The sequence below is a fragment of the Phragmites australis genome, chromosome 3 (genome assembly GCF_958298935.1).
Source record: "Phragmites australis chromosome 3, lpPhrAust1.1, whole genome shotgun sequence".
NCBI lineage: Eukaryota > Viridiplantae > Streptophyta > Magnoliopsida > Poales > Poaceae > Phragmites > Phragmites australis.
In genome coordinates, this window is record NC_084923.1 from 42,724,425 (window position 1) to 42,740,324 (window position 15,900).

Sequence of the window (15,900 nt, forward strand, 5' to 3'; positions counted from 1 at the left end):
GACACCAATAGCAATCTAGACCTTCAAAGATAAAATGTTACCAAATATGATTTTTTAATAGAAATTCAATTATACAAGAATCAAAGGCCGTATCAACATGAATGTTTTCCGACTATGCAAATTGCTCATGATGTGCCTGTGCAGGCCTTTCGCACGAGTTGTATTAGAATCGTAGCATGCTTTCACATAGGCTTCAATGGTAATTTGTTAGAAAGATTCGATCGTGTCATACTGTATATTCTCTAGCGGGTTAGCCGGTGTTATGATGTAGAATTTTATTGGAAAGTTTTGTAAATTTCCGAGGAAATTTCCACAATCCTAACACGCTCTGAAGGAATGTGGAATTTCATTGAAAAGTTTTGTAAATTTTCGATAAATTTCCCACAATCCAAACACGCCCTAATGATATAAACGTGAGATAAGACCACCTTTCAGAAAAGTTTATACCCAATCATTTCCAGCTAGGCCATGCTTTGCAATTAGACGCAGCAAAAGGCAAACCGGAAGGGCAGCCCGCGGCCGGACAGCACAGGAGTTAAGCCACCGGTAGCAAGGACCCCATCAGTCAGTGAGACACACCACGCCGCTAAGGGTACCCGGCGTCACGTCCCCGCATTCACACCGAACAGCAGAGGAAGCAGAGCAAGAGAGAGGAAGAGGGGAGCTGGGAAGCAGTGGTGGGGGGCAGACGCGGCGCACCTCGCCTCCTCCCCATCTCCGGCTGGTCTCGCCGCGGGAGTGGTACGCGTAGCGAGGCCAAGCCCCCGCCGCGGCATGGAGCCCAAGCCCTCTGCCGCGGCGCACGGCGACGCGCCGGCGGCCGAGGCCCCGCGCCGCCGAGGCGGCGGCGGTGGCAAGCGCAAATCGGCCGGGTCCTCGTTCACGCCGTCGAAGCGGCAGGCCAAGGAGCGTAACTCTGCCTTCCACGTGCCCCCGCACCTGCCGCACAGCGGGCCGCTCACCCGCGCCGCGCGCCAGTCGCCGCACAAGCTCGCGGGCACGCTGCCTGGGGCGGGGTCCGCGGCGGCGGCGGCCGCAGCGGGGGCGGGCGGAGCGCAGGGCGACGCGATCCGGGCCAACGGGGAGGAGACGCCGGCCGAGGAGCTGCCGCTGGTGGACGAGGTGTTCGAGGCCGTCCGATCCCGCGGTGCCGGCGTCCATGTGGTCCCCACCTTCGCCGGTGAGTCCTCTGCCCCACGAAGACTGCCGTGTTCTCTCGGTTGGTGTGGTGACTTGGGGTATGTTCACGACGAGGTCGCGTCCTGGTAGGGGATGCTTGTGTGGAGGTGTTCGGTAGATTAGTCTACTGGAAGCCAACCAGTTTTAGCTTCTGGTAGTGCAATTCGAATGCCTTTGTCGCAAATAAGCTAAAACGGCGTGCGTGCTTTGCTTCATGATTTGTTAATTACAGGTGTTTTTGGTTGATTACCTCGATTTTTTTTTGGGGAAGCTGTTAATTTAAACATTTACCTGCTTGAGCTTATAATTTATAACAACCATTAAGTGGTAATAATGTGCTTTTGGGTTTCCTGTTGTTGAGGAAGCTGAGTACTTTCCATGTTTGATTGGAGAGTGCTGGTGCATGCAACTCAATAGCTGTGGGATCTGTATTATGTATAACTAGCTAAGTGGTCGTGCGTTGTAACGAAAACACAAATATTGACCGTAGTAACATCAAACATAAACTCATGGTGTGAAGATTTGGATGTGCCATGGGAGCACCGCCGAACGAAAACGTCGGGATCGATATCGTAGTTTGATTTTAGATGGAATCCGAAAAAGGAGGAGGGGATTGTTTGCTAATTTACGTCCTAATTTCTTCATTTATTTTCATTAGTAAAGTGGGTCCCATATCCGTAGCCGGTAACGAGGCGGGGAGGTTGGAGGATGAGGGTGAATGGCAAACGTAGGTAAATTGTTCAAATTTAGGGTTTTTTATTATGTGAGAGGAGAGTAAGGGGAAGAGGTGACGCGAGAAACAACTCGTGTTTTATATACTAGAGATCTATGACTCGATATGCTATTTCTGATCCAAAGTTGCTTCCCATGAATGCATCTTGCTTAGCTAAGTTATATCTAACTCAGTGGACTCTTTGTTTGAGTAGAATCAAGGGTTTGTGACATGTACCACAATAACTGATGCAAGCTTCCTGCCATTTTGTGTCAAATTATTCAACTATTAGACTTTTCTCAAAATTCTGCTCAGTTGCCAGTATCTTCTATGTACCATTTTAATGTGTTGCGTGATGGAAACGGTAGAATGACTCATTAGAGAATAAAAAAAAATGTAGTACCCTGTTCAACCCATAGTATATCTGATAGTACAGTAACTTCCTATCTCTTATGTAATTGCAGTAAGCCGGTAACGACCTTGCACTGTGGTTAATCATTGTATAACACCTTAATTTCACACCTTCTAACTATTCAAGGCATAGTAGCAACCATTTCCATAGGATTAATATTTCAATTACTCCTTAATTTCCTGTAATTCATGGTTATTGTCTACCCAAGTATTTCAAACATAACTTAGCAAGCGATGCATTCCATTGTTTCATGCTGAGTTTGAAGTTTCCACCTTCAACTATATTACTTGTAATGACCCTTGTGCAGTTGTGCGTCTCCTCTACTCATTACTTAAGGTAAATTTGGTTTCAAAAGAAAAATGCAAAAAAAATAACCCTTTCTTCTACAGGATGGTTTTCATGGAAAGAAATCCACCCAGTTGAGAAGCAAACCTTGCCTTCTTTTTTTAATGGCAAATCTGAGAAGCGGACACCTGAGGTATATTTGGGGATTAGAAATTCCATCATGATGAAATTTCATGCCAATCCTCAGTTGCAGCTGGAGTCTAAAGATTTGTCTCAGTTGTCGATCGGGGAGGTTGATGCTCGGCAGGAAGTCTTGGAGTTCTTGGATCACTGGGGCTTGATAAATTTCCACCCTTTCCCACCAGGGAAGACTAAGCCAGAAGAGAGCCAACGCAATTCTCATGATGAGGACAAAGCTTCTCTGATTGAGCAGTTGTTTAAATTTGAACCAGTTCAATCATATATGATCCCTTTACCCAAGAAAGAAGATGTGGAAGTTCCAGCCCCTCTGCCTAGCTTGTTTCCTGATCCTGTACTTGTGGAAGATGTGGTTGCAGCTGCCGAGCCTTCTGTTGAGTACCACTGCAATTCCTGCTCAGTTGATTGCTCACAGAAACGCTACCATTGTCGGACCCAGGTTAGGTCTTTTTGCTTCAGTGCTGCTGTCCCTTCCGAAATTTTGCTGTATGTTTTATCACCTTGTGTATAACATCAATGTATCCGCACTTTATCCATAAAGTAACCGCGTGATGCGGGTTCTATACGCTGTGGAGATACATGCTGTATTATTTGAAGGCAGATCGGAGTTCTTCTATACGCAATATTTTTTTCAGTGTTGTTTTTGACTCCTTTTTTTTCTTTCCCAAATTGATTGGCAATAGTCTATATTGCACAAGCAATAACTATCATGGTATTGGCTATGGAATTTGAATGCCAAAACATAAACTGCCAAAAGGCTGATCTACCTTATGGGTTGCAGAGATTTGTAATCTTCAACCCGATGTCACTGTATCTTGCCAATAACTTTGTTGTAGCCTGTACTGATTGTCTTTATCTTTCTAAAGTCAAATCTTTTCTTACTGGCTTACTGCTGTTGCTTTCATTTTTTCCGATCTTTCAAAAGAAACAGAAAGAGGTATGTTTCAAATCTGAAGATTGGTGGTATTGATTTTGCTTCTATTTACAGGCAGATTTTGACCTGTGTTGTGATTGCTATAACGAAGGAAAGTTCGATACAGGCATGGCCAAAACCGATTTCATCCTCATGGATTCGGCAGAAATTTCTGGCGCTAGTGGTACTAGTTGGACTGATGAGGAGACATTGCTTCTTTTAGAAGGTTTAGAAATTTTTGGCGGAAAATGGGCTGAAATTGCTGAACATGTTGCTACTAAAACAAAAGTGCAGTGCATGTTACACTTTCTTCAAATGCAAATTGAGGACCGCTTTCATGATGGTGAAGATATTCATCAAAGTATTCCGGAAAGCACAGAGCAAGCCTTGACTGAAAAAGGCACTGCTGAAACACCTGAGAAAATGAATGTTGAAGATAAAGTGGAAGGAAAAGATACTGCAGATGGGAAGCCTTCAGAGAAAACAGAGGGCAACTGTGAAGAAGCAAAAAGAGAAGACAAAAGCGTTGTCGAAAATAAAGATACTCAGAATTCAGGTGGCAAAGATTCAGTTGCATCTCCAAACACTGAAGAGCCAAATCAATCTTTTGATGCTCAGCCTACAGTGAAGGAAAATTCTGCTGAAGTTGGTACCTCTGGTGAAAAACTGTCAAATGTTGCTATTGATATCCTGAAATCTGCATTTGAGGCAGTTGGTCACTCCCCAGAATATGAAGGTTCATTTGCTGATGCAGGAAATCCTGTTATGGCACTGGTAAGTACCATCTAGTATTTGTCGTCTTTACTTATTGATACAGTATGTACTACCCAGAGACCTAAAATATGTCTCTGCAGGCAGCATTTTTAGCTGGCCTTGTGGAAGATGACAATGCCATCACTTCATGCCGTAGTTCACTAAAAGCTATCTCTGAGGTGTCTCCAGCGCTCCAATTAGCAAGTAGGCACTGTTTTATTCTTGAGGATCCACCGAATGATCTGAAAGACATTTATGTCAGTGTAAGGTAAGCAGTGCTTGCAACTATGTTAAAATGAAGTGCTGTCGCAAGATTTTGCTGATGATGTGAATGAAATTTGCAGTTATGAAAATACAGATGGTGATCAAACAAAAGATAAGGATATGGCTCAAAATTCAATTGACACTGAGAAAAAAGACATCAATGAGAAAGAAGATAATGCTTTATCTGCGGACAAGCAAAATAATTCATCCATCTCGCCAAATGACCACCAAGAATCAGACAATAAGAATGTGTCATCTGATGATTGCCCCTTAGTGGAGCCCAAAACCAATAATTCTAAGGAGTCAGGTGATCCAACTGCTCCTGTGGATAAGAGTGCATCCGACAACATGAAAGGTTTATTAAGTTCCATGGAAGATACAATTACTCCACCTAATAATGCGAATGAATGTGGTTTATTAGCTTCTCAAGAGGTTGTTGCAGGAAGTAATATGGGCGCAAGTAATCCTAAACTAGGAAAGGACAAACCAAGTGCTGAGGTGAAGGCATCTGATGATTCATCTTTGAAAGGCAACATTGAACTCAATAAGACTGAAGATGCAGTTACCACCCCAGCTACCGTACAAGAACCAAAGCAAAACCAAACATTGGAAAATGGCAAGATGGAAGGTACTTCATCTATTTTTTTCATTAAAATTATTTGTATTAAACCACTAGAGGATAACCATACATTTTGCACTCTATTTCAATTAAAGCTTCTTATTTACTAGCTTGGATGATCCCCTGGTGACTTTGCCTTCACCAATTGCACCTGTGACTCATTCACATGTTAACTATATTGCTGATTTCCTTGCAAACAAAAACCTATATTGCTGATTTATTGGCCAAGATCTTTATATTACAATATATCCATCATAATTCGCTAGCATGCCATTGGATTGAGCTTGTCCGAGCAGTAGTAGATAAATCCAGAATTTTAGATCTGGAATATATTATGTGCCTTGCAATACTGGTACTGCATGAATATGTGCCTGATTGACCAGCATGACTGACACAAAATATAAACACCTAATGATCAGTTTTTTTAATCCTTTTAACGAAAGTACATCTTTTATTGCTAGTGTCCGTTTATGTACCAGTTATTCAGCTTGACATAGTTTTCTAGTTACTTCCTCCTGTCAAATAATAAGTGTGTTTCGGGGTTTGTGTAGTCAAACATATTGAACCTTCAGAATTATTCTCTCATTTTTTCTTCATGTGTTTTGTGACTACTGCAATTACTTTCAAGTTATTGCTTCTCCTCTTGGTCCATGATTTTTACAAACATTTATGTCGTCTTTTCTATCTGTATCCTCCCAACCATTGGAATATATATAGTAAGTGCTTACCATGAAAGCCTGGTAAGGGCTTTTGTGATATGGGATCACAGTGAAGTGAATGAATTAAGGGGTGCAAACATTACAAAGAGGGTCAGAATTGTGAAAACAGCTTTGCCATCGTTCTTCGGCAGCTAACTTTCCTTTCTTTGCCATCATTCTTCAGCAGCTAACTTTCCTTTCTCTGTCGTATCTATCATGCAGAATCTAACAGCGCGGAAAGTGTAGTTGCCAATGAAGGGAAGGGCTCAATAGTTGCTCCTAACCAAAATGATTCCATAACTAGGCTAAAACGAGCAGCGGCTACTGCTATTTCAGCAGCTGCTGTGAAAGCTAAGTTTCTCGCTGAGCATGAGGAATATCAAATTCGAAGGCTAACTGCACTGATGATTGAAAAGCTGGTAATATGAAAATCCACTCACATAATTGTGCATTCTTCCCGTACTGTGTTCTATACTATTAATACATATGATTCTTCTTCCACAAAAAAATAATTATGATTCTTCCCTTTGTGCAGTTTCAAAAAATAGAAGTGAAGATGTCGTTATTTGCTGAGATTGAGCAGGTGGTCCTTCGAACAAGAGAGTACACTGAGAAGACCAGAAAGAAGCTTCTAATGGAGCGAAATGTGATAATTGCAGCTCGCATGGGTGCATTGCCATCTAGGCCAAATCAGCCTGGTGTAGCTGGAAACAGATTACCGCCTGGATATGGCAACCCTGGTGTAAGGCTGCCAAACGCAATGCCCCGGCCCAGCAGCTGAGAGACATCCGGACACCTAGTGATCTTATACTCCATTCTTTTAGAAGCATACCTCAAAGACTCAAACCTATCAGCTATGGTGTAGCATTCTTTAGAAGTACATTGTACAATCGTCTGTATAACTGCTTCTATGAAAATTCACCATTTTTCGATTGAATCTTGGGTGTACGCAGAAGATTTGAATCTCCTCTTCTCAGTACGCAGAAGCTGCGCAAAGGATCTAAACCGTGGAGTCGTGGGTTTGCACTGAGACCTCCCGTGGTGCTTCCATCAGACAGGATGTAGAATTTGTGCCATGGTGTTTATACGGTCTATGGCTGTAAAACAGGGTATAATTCTTTGCTATTTCGGGATTGGAGTGTGGTATCTTGTGGGTAGCATAAGCATCCCTCATCTATCGTTCTTTTGCATTCCTAGAACTGTGGTGGGTGGGCTATTATCTATCTTGTACTCCCTCCAATCCCAAATATAAGTTCATACATTCTTCTTCCAAATGCACAAATATAAGTTTATCATAACTCCAATGCACCTTTTTGTTTCAAGACATGTTTGGTTTATGGTGACATTTTGCCACATAAGTTTGACTACCCTAAGCTCTTGTTTGGTTCATAGCCACAGATGTGGCATGATTTCTCTTCTAAACTCTAGATCCTACACAGTAGACTTTAAAAAATGTGGCAAGATATCCTTAGGCTAGCTGAAGTATGATGCCAAATTTGTTCACTAAATTTTAGGTGAATTTGACAAAAATATGTTGTAAATGTTAGTAACATTATACTATCAAATAAACATGCTCTCATTCTTCTATTTAAATGCACCCTAATTGACCTGATAAATTTGCTAGTCACCTTAACTCCAATAATAATTGATGGACAATATAATCATTGTATTCTCCTCTCAATTCTTGTGCCAAAAATCTAAATAGACTTATATTTGAGATTGGAGGGAGTAGGTTCTTTAGTTGATATAGGAGGCTTCGCCTAAACGACGAAGGAAGCTGCATTTGCGGCTTGTTTATACTGTGAAACTCCATCGGAGACATGCAAATTTCTCTGGAATTCCGATAATTCGTTCGATTCAAACTACGCTCTGCAATGGTCATCCGGTTGCAGTCTTGCAGACCGCGAGGTGAACTGGAACTTCAACGGTCCGAATGAATGTCCCATTACTCCGGACGAAGCCATCGAAAGGACCAAAAAGCAACACGTACCTTGGCTTCGATCGTTATTTTATTTGCACCCGGCTCAGGCAGCTTCGTGCGCCGTACCGTACCAGAAGCGCACGATCCACTCGTTCAGGCCACGTAGACCCGTTCCGCCGCGGTTGCACCGGAGAACTAGAGATCCGACCGACATGTCAGGTTAGCTGACGGTTCAGTGGACCCCGTCTATTTCGTCGAGACCTCTGCAGGGATCGAGGCAGGTAGGCAGGCGCCCGTGCTCCCCATTTACGGGCCACGATCCCCATAGACGCGGTGCTCTTTACATCCAGCCACTGACATGTGGGACCCTATGGGTAGACCTAGATTGACAGTGGGTAAAGAGATCAGCAACGGCAGTATATGTATCTCTGCAAGTGAAAGACACAGCTCGCGACGCGCTGTAACAAACTAACAACGCAACTTGAAACTTTGGATGGCCCCAGAGACAAAATTACGGGAGTACCCCTGGCACGCCCCGCTGGAGATGTCACACGAGGCATCCTTAACCATCCCAAATGATTTTTCCTTTATTTCATTTCCCTCATAATTCTTTTTTAATTTTATTTTCTTTATTTTCGTTAATCTTTAACAGTTTTTTTAAAGGGATTTGTAAAGAAAAAAAGAGAAAATCTCGCTCTGAAATAAATGAAGCTAGGAATTCTTTTGTAAAATAAACCGTGAAAAAAATCGTTAGAGCATTAAGAAAAAAAAAATCATGAAGGGATTTGAGATCAAGAGGAGAATCCGGTAAGGTGGTCGTACCCCAGGGGGCTGTCTTGTAAATAGTAGGCAAATCCAGGGCCATTCAGCTCGCCTCTCTCCCGGCTCCCCGCACCTTCCCGCCTTAAACCCGCTCTCCTCCCGAGAGTCGAGAGCCCTCGCCGTCCTCCGGTTCCTCTCCCCACTCCCATTTCTCGGCATTATTTTTATTCGGATTAATTCGTCTGTGTTTTTGGAGAAGCACAAGTCGGTCCCAAGTCGCGAGGTATGGTATTTTCGCAGCTTCTTCTCGTCCGACGATTCACCGGGGAAGTTGTCGGGAAACGATTTTTTTGGGGAAAATATTTCTATTTTTTCTTTTAAAATACAAGTTGCGGATTTTAGTGAATGGTCCCTTTTTTGTCCCTCGGAGAATGCTATTTCTACAAAGTTTGGAGATTTCTGCAAGTTTTTTAAGCAGTGTGTCGTATTTTTAAGCAGCTGGATTGGATGTTTGGGTTTAGGGTTTTAACCTCTTCGTGGTATGATGTGATATTGATATGATGAAGCGGCGGTGAAATGCTTGTTAGGGTTCTGGACGATGGCTGATTTTTTGTGCTATTTTGAATTTTTTTGGGCAGGGTTTAATCTGGTGGCGGCTTATGGTAGAAGGGATGGTCGTCGCCGTGGCGAACGGGGTGAAGGTGGAAGCCGACGCCGCCGCCGCCACTACTGCGGATTCTCCTAAATCCGTCCTGGAGGACAAGGTGATTCTTTGGCCTCCGGATTTGTGTAGTTTGCGTGCCGAACCTTTCCAAAGATTTCTACTTTTTGGCCTGACCATAGTTGCTGTTGTGATGGTTTTGTGCAAAATCAGAAAACTTCTGAAGGAAAGAATGGGAACTCTTCCCTTGCAACAGATCCAATTAAGCAAGAGGTGGCTGATGATTTTGTGGATGCAAGCTCGTCCCTGCCTGCTGAGTTCGAGGTCAATAGCGGTGATGTGCATCCTGTCATTAAGGCAGTGAAGGAGGAAAAGCAGCTACTGAAGCCAGTCAAGGAGGAGAAAGCTGATGATTTCGTGGAAGCAAGTTCTACTATACCTATTGAAGTTGAGGCCAACAATGGCGATGCATCCCTGATCACAGAAGCAATGAAAAAGGAAGAAGAGCAGCTTGAGGAGGCCCGGATTAAGGCAGAGGACGAAGAGGAAGCCAGGAAGAGGGAAGAAGCTGCAAGCCTTGCTTTTGATCCTGAGGCACGGTATAACAAGTTAGATGAGCTGCTGACGAAGACTCAGCTCTTTTCGGAGTTTCTATTTGAGAAGATGGATCAAATCACTGATGTATGAGTCTCTCTCCGTGTGCCAACTGTTTTTATGTTTTTTTTGTTCTAATTATTGTTGCTTTCTTTGCTGATTTTGGTGTTGTTGCCTGGTTGTTAAGCAGGAAGGTGTTGAAACTCAAGCTGAAGAGCCGCCGGTAGAAGAGAAGAAGAAGGGACGTGGCCGAAAGAGGAAAGGCAATGCTGCGCCACAGTACAATGATGTGAGTGCAGGCTTCATATATTATTCTCCGTCTTTTGTTATTTGTTAGTATGCACTGTTTCACTGTCCTCCTATAGATGGACTATGTCGATGATGTGTTTGACATGTACTATTACAATACTATGCTGCTCATCTGGGCTTCCACCAATAGTAAGTATTTGTTGAAGCATGTGTTGCTGGTAGAATTATGCCAAGGATGGTGCTGTGCTGGTCGTGTTTCACTTGTAGCGTCCTTTTTTTTAGTTCATAAACTCATAACGTGTGACTGATAGGGTTGTTCGATGATGGCTGCAGCATGAGCGCAGCTGTATTCCTCAGTAACAGTCAGGATATGAGGATAATACTATTCTATGGTTTGTTTGGACTTGTTGTTGTCTACTGATCAGCTATACAATTATGAAACTTATTTAAAAAAATTTCTAGGGATGACCTCTAAGTTAATATATATGGAGGAAAAGGTTGACAAATAATCATTATTCATAGGTTAAACCCTATCTTTAATTCTTTATCAGTTTTGACAACCTAAAATAAAATATTATTCAGAAGAAGGCTAGGACGGCAGTGGCAGCCATGCTTACAAGATCTCGTGAAGATCGACATGCTGATGATTGTACTCTCTCAGAAGAAGAAAGGTGGGAAAAAGAGCAGGCCAATCTTGTGCCATTATTGACTGGCGGAAAATTGAAGTCATACCAGATAAAGGGTGTGAAGTGGCTAATATCATTGTGGCAGAATGGACTGAATGGGATACTGGCTGATCAAATGGGCCTTGGGAAAACAATCCAGACAATTGGATTTCTTGCTCATCTGAAAGGGAAAGGCATGCATGGCCCATACTTGATAATCGCTCCTCTGTCCACTCTCTCGAATTGGGTGAATGAGATCTCAAGGTATATATCCAAGGTTTCATTTCACTGTTCTTGTCTTTGATGTTCTAATGTTATGACACTTGATTTCAGGTTTACTCCTTCTCTGGCTAGTATCATTTATCATGGAGATAAAGTGGCCCGGGCAGAGATAAGAAGAAAATTCATGCCCAAAAATATAGGCCCTGATTTTCCAATAGTAGTGACTTCATACGAGATGACCATGTCAGATGCTAGATTACTTGCTCACTATAAGTGGAAGTATGTTGTTGTAGATGAGGTAATGGAAATCGCATGCTCTAAATTGTCACCCTTGTATTGCTTTTCCCCTTTTTTGTATTTACATGTCAGTTCCATTTTTTTCTCTCCAGGGACATCGGTTGAAAAATTCTAAGTGTAAATTATTGAGAGAGATAAAGCGCATACCAATGGAAAATAAGCTACTTTTGACTGGGACACCCCTTCAGAATAATCTGGCAGAGCTTTGGTCACTATTGAACTTTATTTTGCCTGATATTTTCTCATCACATGAGGAATTTGAATCATGGTATGATTCACTAAGTCACTTCACCACTGTCCACCATTTCCCATTTGTCCTTTTATACATGCCATTCGATCCGTAGTCTCAGCTTTCAGCACTGAGGTGCAAATACCAATATACTGGAAGCACTTTTTGTGTTCATCAGTGACTGACTACAATCAAGAGTTCTTGCCTTGTATTGATTCTAACCATAATTTACTTGAACCTTCCCTGCCCTGTATTTTGGCGCTTTCATTTAGTTTTCTCTGTCACTGCCTGAGTCTTGATAACTTCGCTGATTTGTATGGATTGAATCATTGAATGGAACAGTTGCTTGATCTGTCATGATTTGTGAAGGATTAGTTTCTGGTCCTTTAAATCTATCATTGTGTGGTAAACCAATGCAATGCAGTCTGTTAAAAGTACCCAAGTGCATTATCAGTTTCATCACCATGCATAATGCCCATGAATCTAGTAGTTCCACAATTATAATTCTACTCTTGAAACACATTAATTTCCTCCTGTAGATTACATATTGAGAGATTGAAGTATCGTTCTTCATAAAGCCTATAAATACTTACTGTTCCTATTTAAACTTGGAATATTCCACAAAAGAAGAAATATTTAAATATTCCATTATCAGTTTCATCGCTATCCATAATGATCATTGTTGTTAAATATTCCATGTATTATGTTTTATTTGTTCCGCCTCTATTGCGCTGACAACTATTGTCTTGAAGGTTTGATTTTTCTGCGAAAGGAAATGAAGAAGAACAAGAAGAAACTAAGGAGAAAAGAAGGGTCCATGTTGTTTCGAAGCTTCATGCCATTTTGCGTCCATTCCTTCTAAGGCGGATGAAGGAGGATGTAGAGCAGATGCTTCCACGAAAGAAAGAGATAATCATTTATGCTAATATGACTGAACATCAGAAGCGAATCCAGGATCACTTGGTTGAGAAAACATTTGATGTCTACTTGAATGAAGAATCAGATATCGGTATTACATTTGCATATATTCTTGTGGACTTGCAGACCACTACGTATCTAATTTAATAGCCCTCTAAGACAAATTTTTTGTACTCTAGTGTTGCGGAGACCTGGCATTAAGGCAAAGCTAAATAATCTCTTCATTCAACTGAGGAAGAATTGCAACCATCCTGATCTTTTGGAATCTGCAGTCGGAGCAATAAGTTTGTCCCATTTTCTATAACTTTAGGTTCTCGTTTGCCAACATTTCTTTACATTGTCACCTATTTGTGTTTTTGCAGGCCTGTATCCACCTGTTAATAAGCTTCTAGAACAATGCGGCAAGTTTCAGCTTCTGGACAGGTTATTAAATTCCCTACTCTCGCGAAAGCACAAGGTATGTGGTTTTCTCCTCTTGTCGTATTGTGTTTTTAGCTGGGCTTATATTCATGCACATGCTAGCACAAGTTTACTTTTTTATCTTTGGGTTCTCAACTATAGTTGAATTGGTATATATTTCTAGGTTCTGATATTCTCACAATGGACAAAAGTATTGGACATTATTGAGTATTACCTAGATTCAAAAGGCCTTGAGGCTTGCAGAATTGATGGTCAGGTTAAGTTGGACGAGAGGTGGCGGCAGGTAATGTGCTAGTCTGTGCCAATATGTTACTATTTCACTTGAGAGCATCTACACTCTGAAGAATTGTACAATGCTTGGTTGTATTGTATGTTGGGATTTAGGCATATGTACGTATCTTTACGTTCCTAATTGTGCGCGTGAACAAGAATTTGGCATGTGGCACTCTGAAGATTATTCTGAGGTGTTAATGACTTTTTTACTTGCACAGTTCTGAAGGCACTTGTGTTAAATTGCACATTCTCAAAATACAACTAAAAACCCTCGATAATTGTATTCTTTGGTGATTGGGATACATTGTATAATGATATCTCCATGATACTGTTTGCGTTTTTCAGGAGAATTGTAGTTGATGGTTCTCAACTTCTCATTCCCTATCAGCATGCTCATTTAACACCCATGTTTAGCAAATTGTTTAGTTGGCCGCTGCACCAGTTTTTTTCCCTGCCATCTCTTTCTATTAGAGCGCGGTAGTACCGCTCACGTTGAGGCTATCCACGTTGGCCAGAAACATCCGTTGTCGGATTCTGATCGCGTGGTCATATCCCATCTCCCCTCGGCTGGACATCAGACCCTTCTTGACCGAGCCACTGACAAAACCGAGAGTGCGCCTCTCCTTCCTTATCATCTCGCATCGGGAAGCATCTTCCCCTCCTATACCTTCCCCCTTCTCCGTCACCTGCTTGCCCTCACCGTCACCGCTGCCCCCACCGCCTCCGGCTCCGCCACGCCCTGCCATGATATCTGAAAAGCAGGTGGTGTAGCTTGGAAGTGCAAGGCTATGTCATTTCGTAAACACTAAAAAGTTATAAGTTGCTTTGTAGTTCTTTTGTGTTGCTTGTTCGTTGCTAGATGGTTGTCTATGACTGTCGTTTCCTCACAAGTTCGTTTGCTACTTTTCTGTTTCAGATAGCAGAATTTAATGACCCGAACAGCAGCTTAAATATCTTCATTCTGAGCACACGGGCTGGTGGACTTGGTATCAACCTTACTTCTGCTGATACCTGTATCCTATATGACAGTGACTGGGTAATTCTCTAATTATCATGAGAGTTACACTGTAATACTCCATCAGATAGAATGTTCATATGCTAGCAATGTCATTAATTAGAAGATGCGTTCTTGCTTCATGCCATCTTGTTTGGACTGATTTCCTGTGGTGCTGTTTGTACATGTAGCTATGGGCCTGCATACTTAAGTTATGTACGTTAATTACCTGTCATAGTTCTAACTTGCTGTACTATTACTTCATCGTCCAGAATCCTCAGATGGATCTGCAGGCCATGGATCGATGCCACCGGATTGGTCAAACACGGTCAGTGCATGTGTATAGGCTGGCAACATCACATTCTGTTGAGGTGCGGTTCGGTGATCTGTATTTTCAGACTTTTTGCTTGACTTTTCTCTATTAAGTTTGCACATCTTTTCATCGTTTCAGGGACGGATGATCAGGAAAGCTTTTGGAAAGTTGAAGCTAGAGCATGTGGTGATAGGGAAGGGACAATTTGAACAAGAAAGGGCAAAGCCTAACGTCTTAGATGTAATAGTTTCATTCTAAGTATAGATATAGCAGTAGTTGTTTTCTTCAGATTGGGAACAACAGAAACAACAGATGATGACAAAGTGAATGCGTGCTGGAAAATCGTTGCTGATAACGGTTTACCCCTCATGGGAATGCAGGAGGCGGAGCTGCTGGCGCTGCTCAGGGACGAGCAGGACGAGGCAGACAGGATGATCCAGACGGACATTAGCGACGAAGACCTCTTGAAGCTGATGGACCGGAGCGACCTGTCCGGACCACCTGTTGCTACAGACGCCGCTCCTCTTATCCCTCTGAAAGGCCCTGGCTGGGAAGTCGTGGTGACCACGAAAAGCGGCGGCGGCATGCTCTCGTCGCTCACCAGCTGAGCGCCGCCGCAATGTTAGCTATGACGACGAGGTGCTTGTTGGCCGCAGGTCAGGCCATATTTTGCATATATATATGTGCCCCAAGTAACAATTGAACTGGGTGTTGCGCCTGCAGCAGTAGATTAGGCGATGTTGTGATATTGGAGTACTTGTAAGCTGCGTTCTGACTTCAGCAGTGTGCTGTTCCGTTGCCGTATTTCACATGCGACTTCGTTCACGACGCCTGTGTATGGTTCGTAGTATTGGTTAACTTGAGCATTGGTGTGCTCGGCGTAGGTTCTTCCGTTTCAACTGTAATGCGTAGAGAACTAAATAGATGCTTGCTGGAACAGTGCAGTAGCTCCTTTGAATTCGCTTGCTAATGCCAAATCGTTTAGTATAGAACTAAAAGGATGGACTGATCACGGCTAATATTGTTTAATAATGCTATCGGCGGTTAGTACCTTTTCGACTCTCCAACACAGCCTGAACAATCCAAAGTAGAACAAAGACGAACACAAATTTGGTGGAGGCTCCTCTATTTTAATGCTCATAATGCTTTAGGTTACAATGGAGTGTCTCCTCTTATGTATATGGTCCACGAAGCTCTTTGTCCTAGTGAGATTAGGGCTCCTTATACACTCTATTAGGGCATAAATAATGCTAGATGTTTTAAAAAAAAGTCTTAACATTTATATAAAATTGTAATTTTTAATACAAACAAATACTACATGTACTTAAGTATGCTTAGCTATCTTGTTA

The 15,900-nt window shown here is 42.4% G+C and overlaps 2 protein-coding genes across 6 annotated transcripts; both read left to right on the plus strand.

The window, feature by feature from the left end:
- Positions 1-591: 591 nt before the first annotated feature.
- Positions 592-6,970, plus strand: LOC133913189 (SWI/SNF complex subunit SWI3D-like). Of its 4 annotated transcripts, none has more exons than XM_062356259.1 (8): positions 594-1,180; positions 2,693-3,225; positions 3,775-4,473; positions 4,554-4,720; positions 4,797-5,023; positions 5,159-5,344; positions 6,256-6,452; positions 6,569-6,970. In XM_062356259.1, the coding sequence occupies exons 1-8, from the start codon at positions 775-777 to the stop codon at positions 6,812-6,814; spliced, it is 2,661 nt and encodes an 886-aa protein (XP_062212243.1). In that variant the 5' UTR covers positions 594-774; the 3' UTR covers positions 6,815-6,970. The 4 variants fall into 4 exon arrangements, with proteins under 4 accessions (XP_062212240.1, XP_062212243.1, XP_062212241.1 ...); XM_062356257.1 differs by having other exon boundaries at positions 595-1,180; positions 4,797-5,071; positions 5,147-5,344; XM_062356258.1 differs by having other exon boundaries at positions 597-1,180; positions 4,797-5,071.
- A 1,875-nt stretch (positions 6,971-8,845) lies between these two features.
- On the plus strand, positions 8,846-15,380 carry LOC133913190 (ATP-dependent DNA helicase DDM1-like). Of its 2 annotated transcripts, none has more exons than XM_062356260.1 (15): positions 8,846-8,999; positions 9,355-9,480; positions 9,591-10,058; positions 10,159-10,260; positions 10,803-11,149; positions 11,219-11,405; positions 11,497-11,672; positions 12,386-12,642; positions 12,731-12,835; positions 12,914-13,008; positions 13,135-13,254; positions 14,161-14,280; positions 14,511-14,609; positions 14,690-14,791; positions 14,932-15,380. In XM_062356260.1, exons 2-15 carry the CDS (start codon positions 9,376-9,378, stop codon positions 15,157-15,159), a joined length of 2,511 nt encoding a protein of 836 aa, XP_062212244.1. In that variant the 5' UTR covers positions 8,846-8,999; positions 9,355-9,375; the 3' UTR covers positions 15,160-15,380. The 2 variants fall into 2 exon arrangements, with proteins under 2 accessions (XP_062212244.1, XP_062212245.1); XM_062356261.1 differs by having other exon boundaries at positions 8,848-8,999; positions 10,162-10,260.
- Positions 15,381-15,900: the final 520 nt, after the last annotated feature.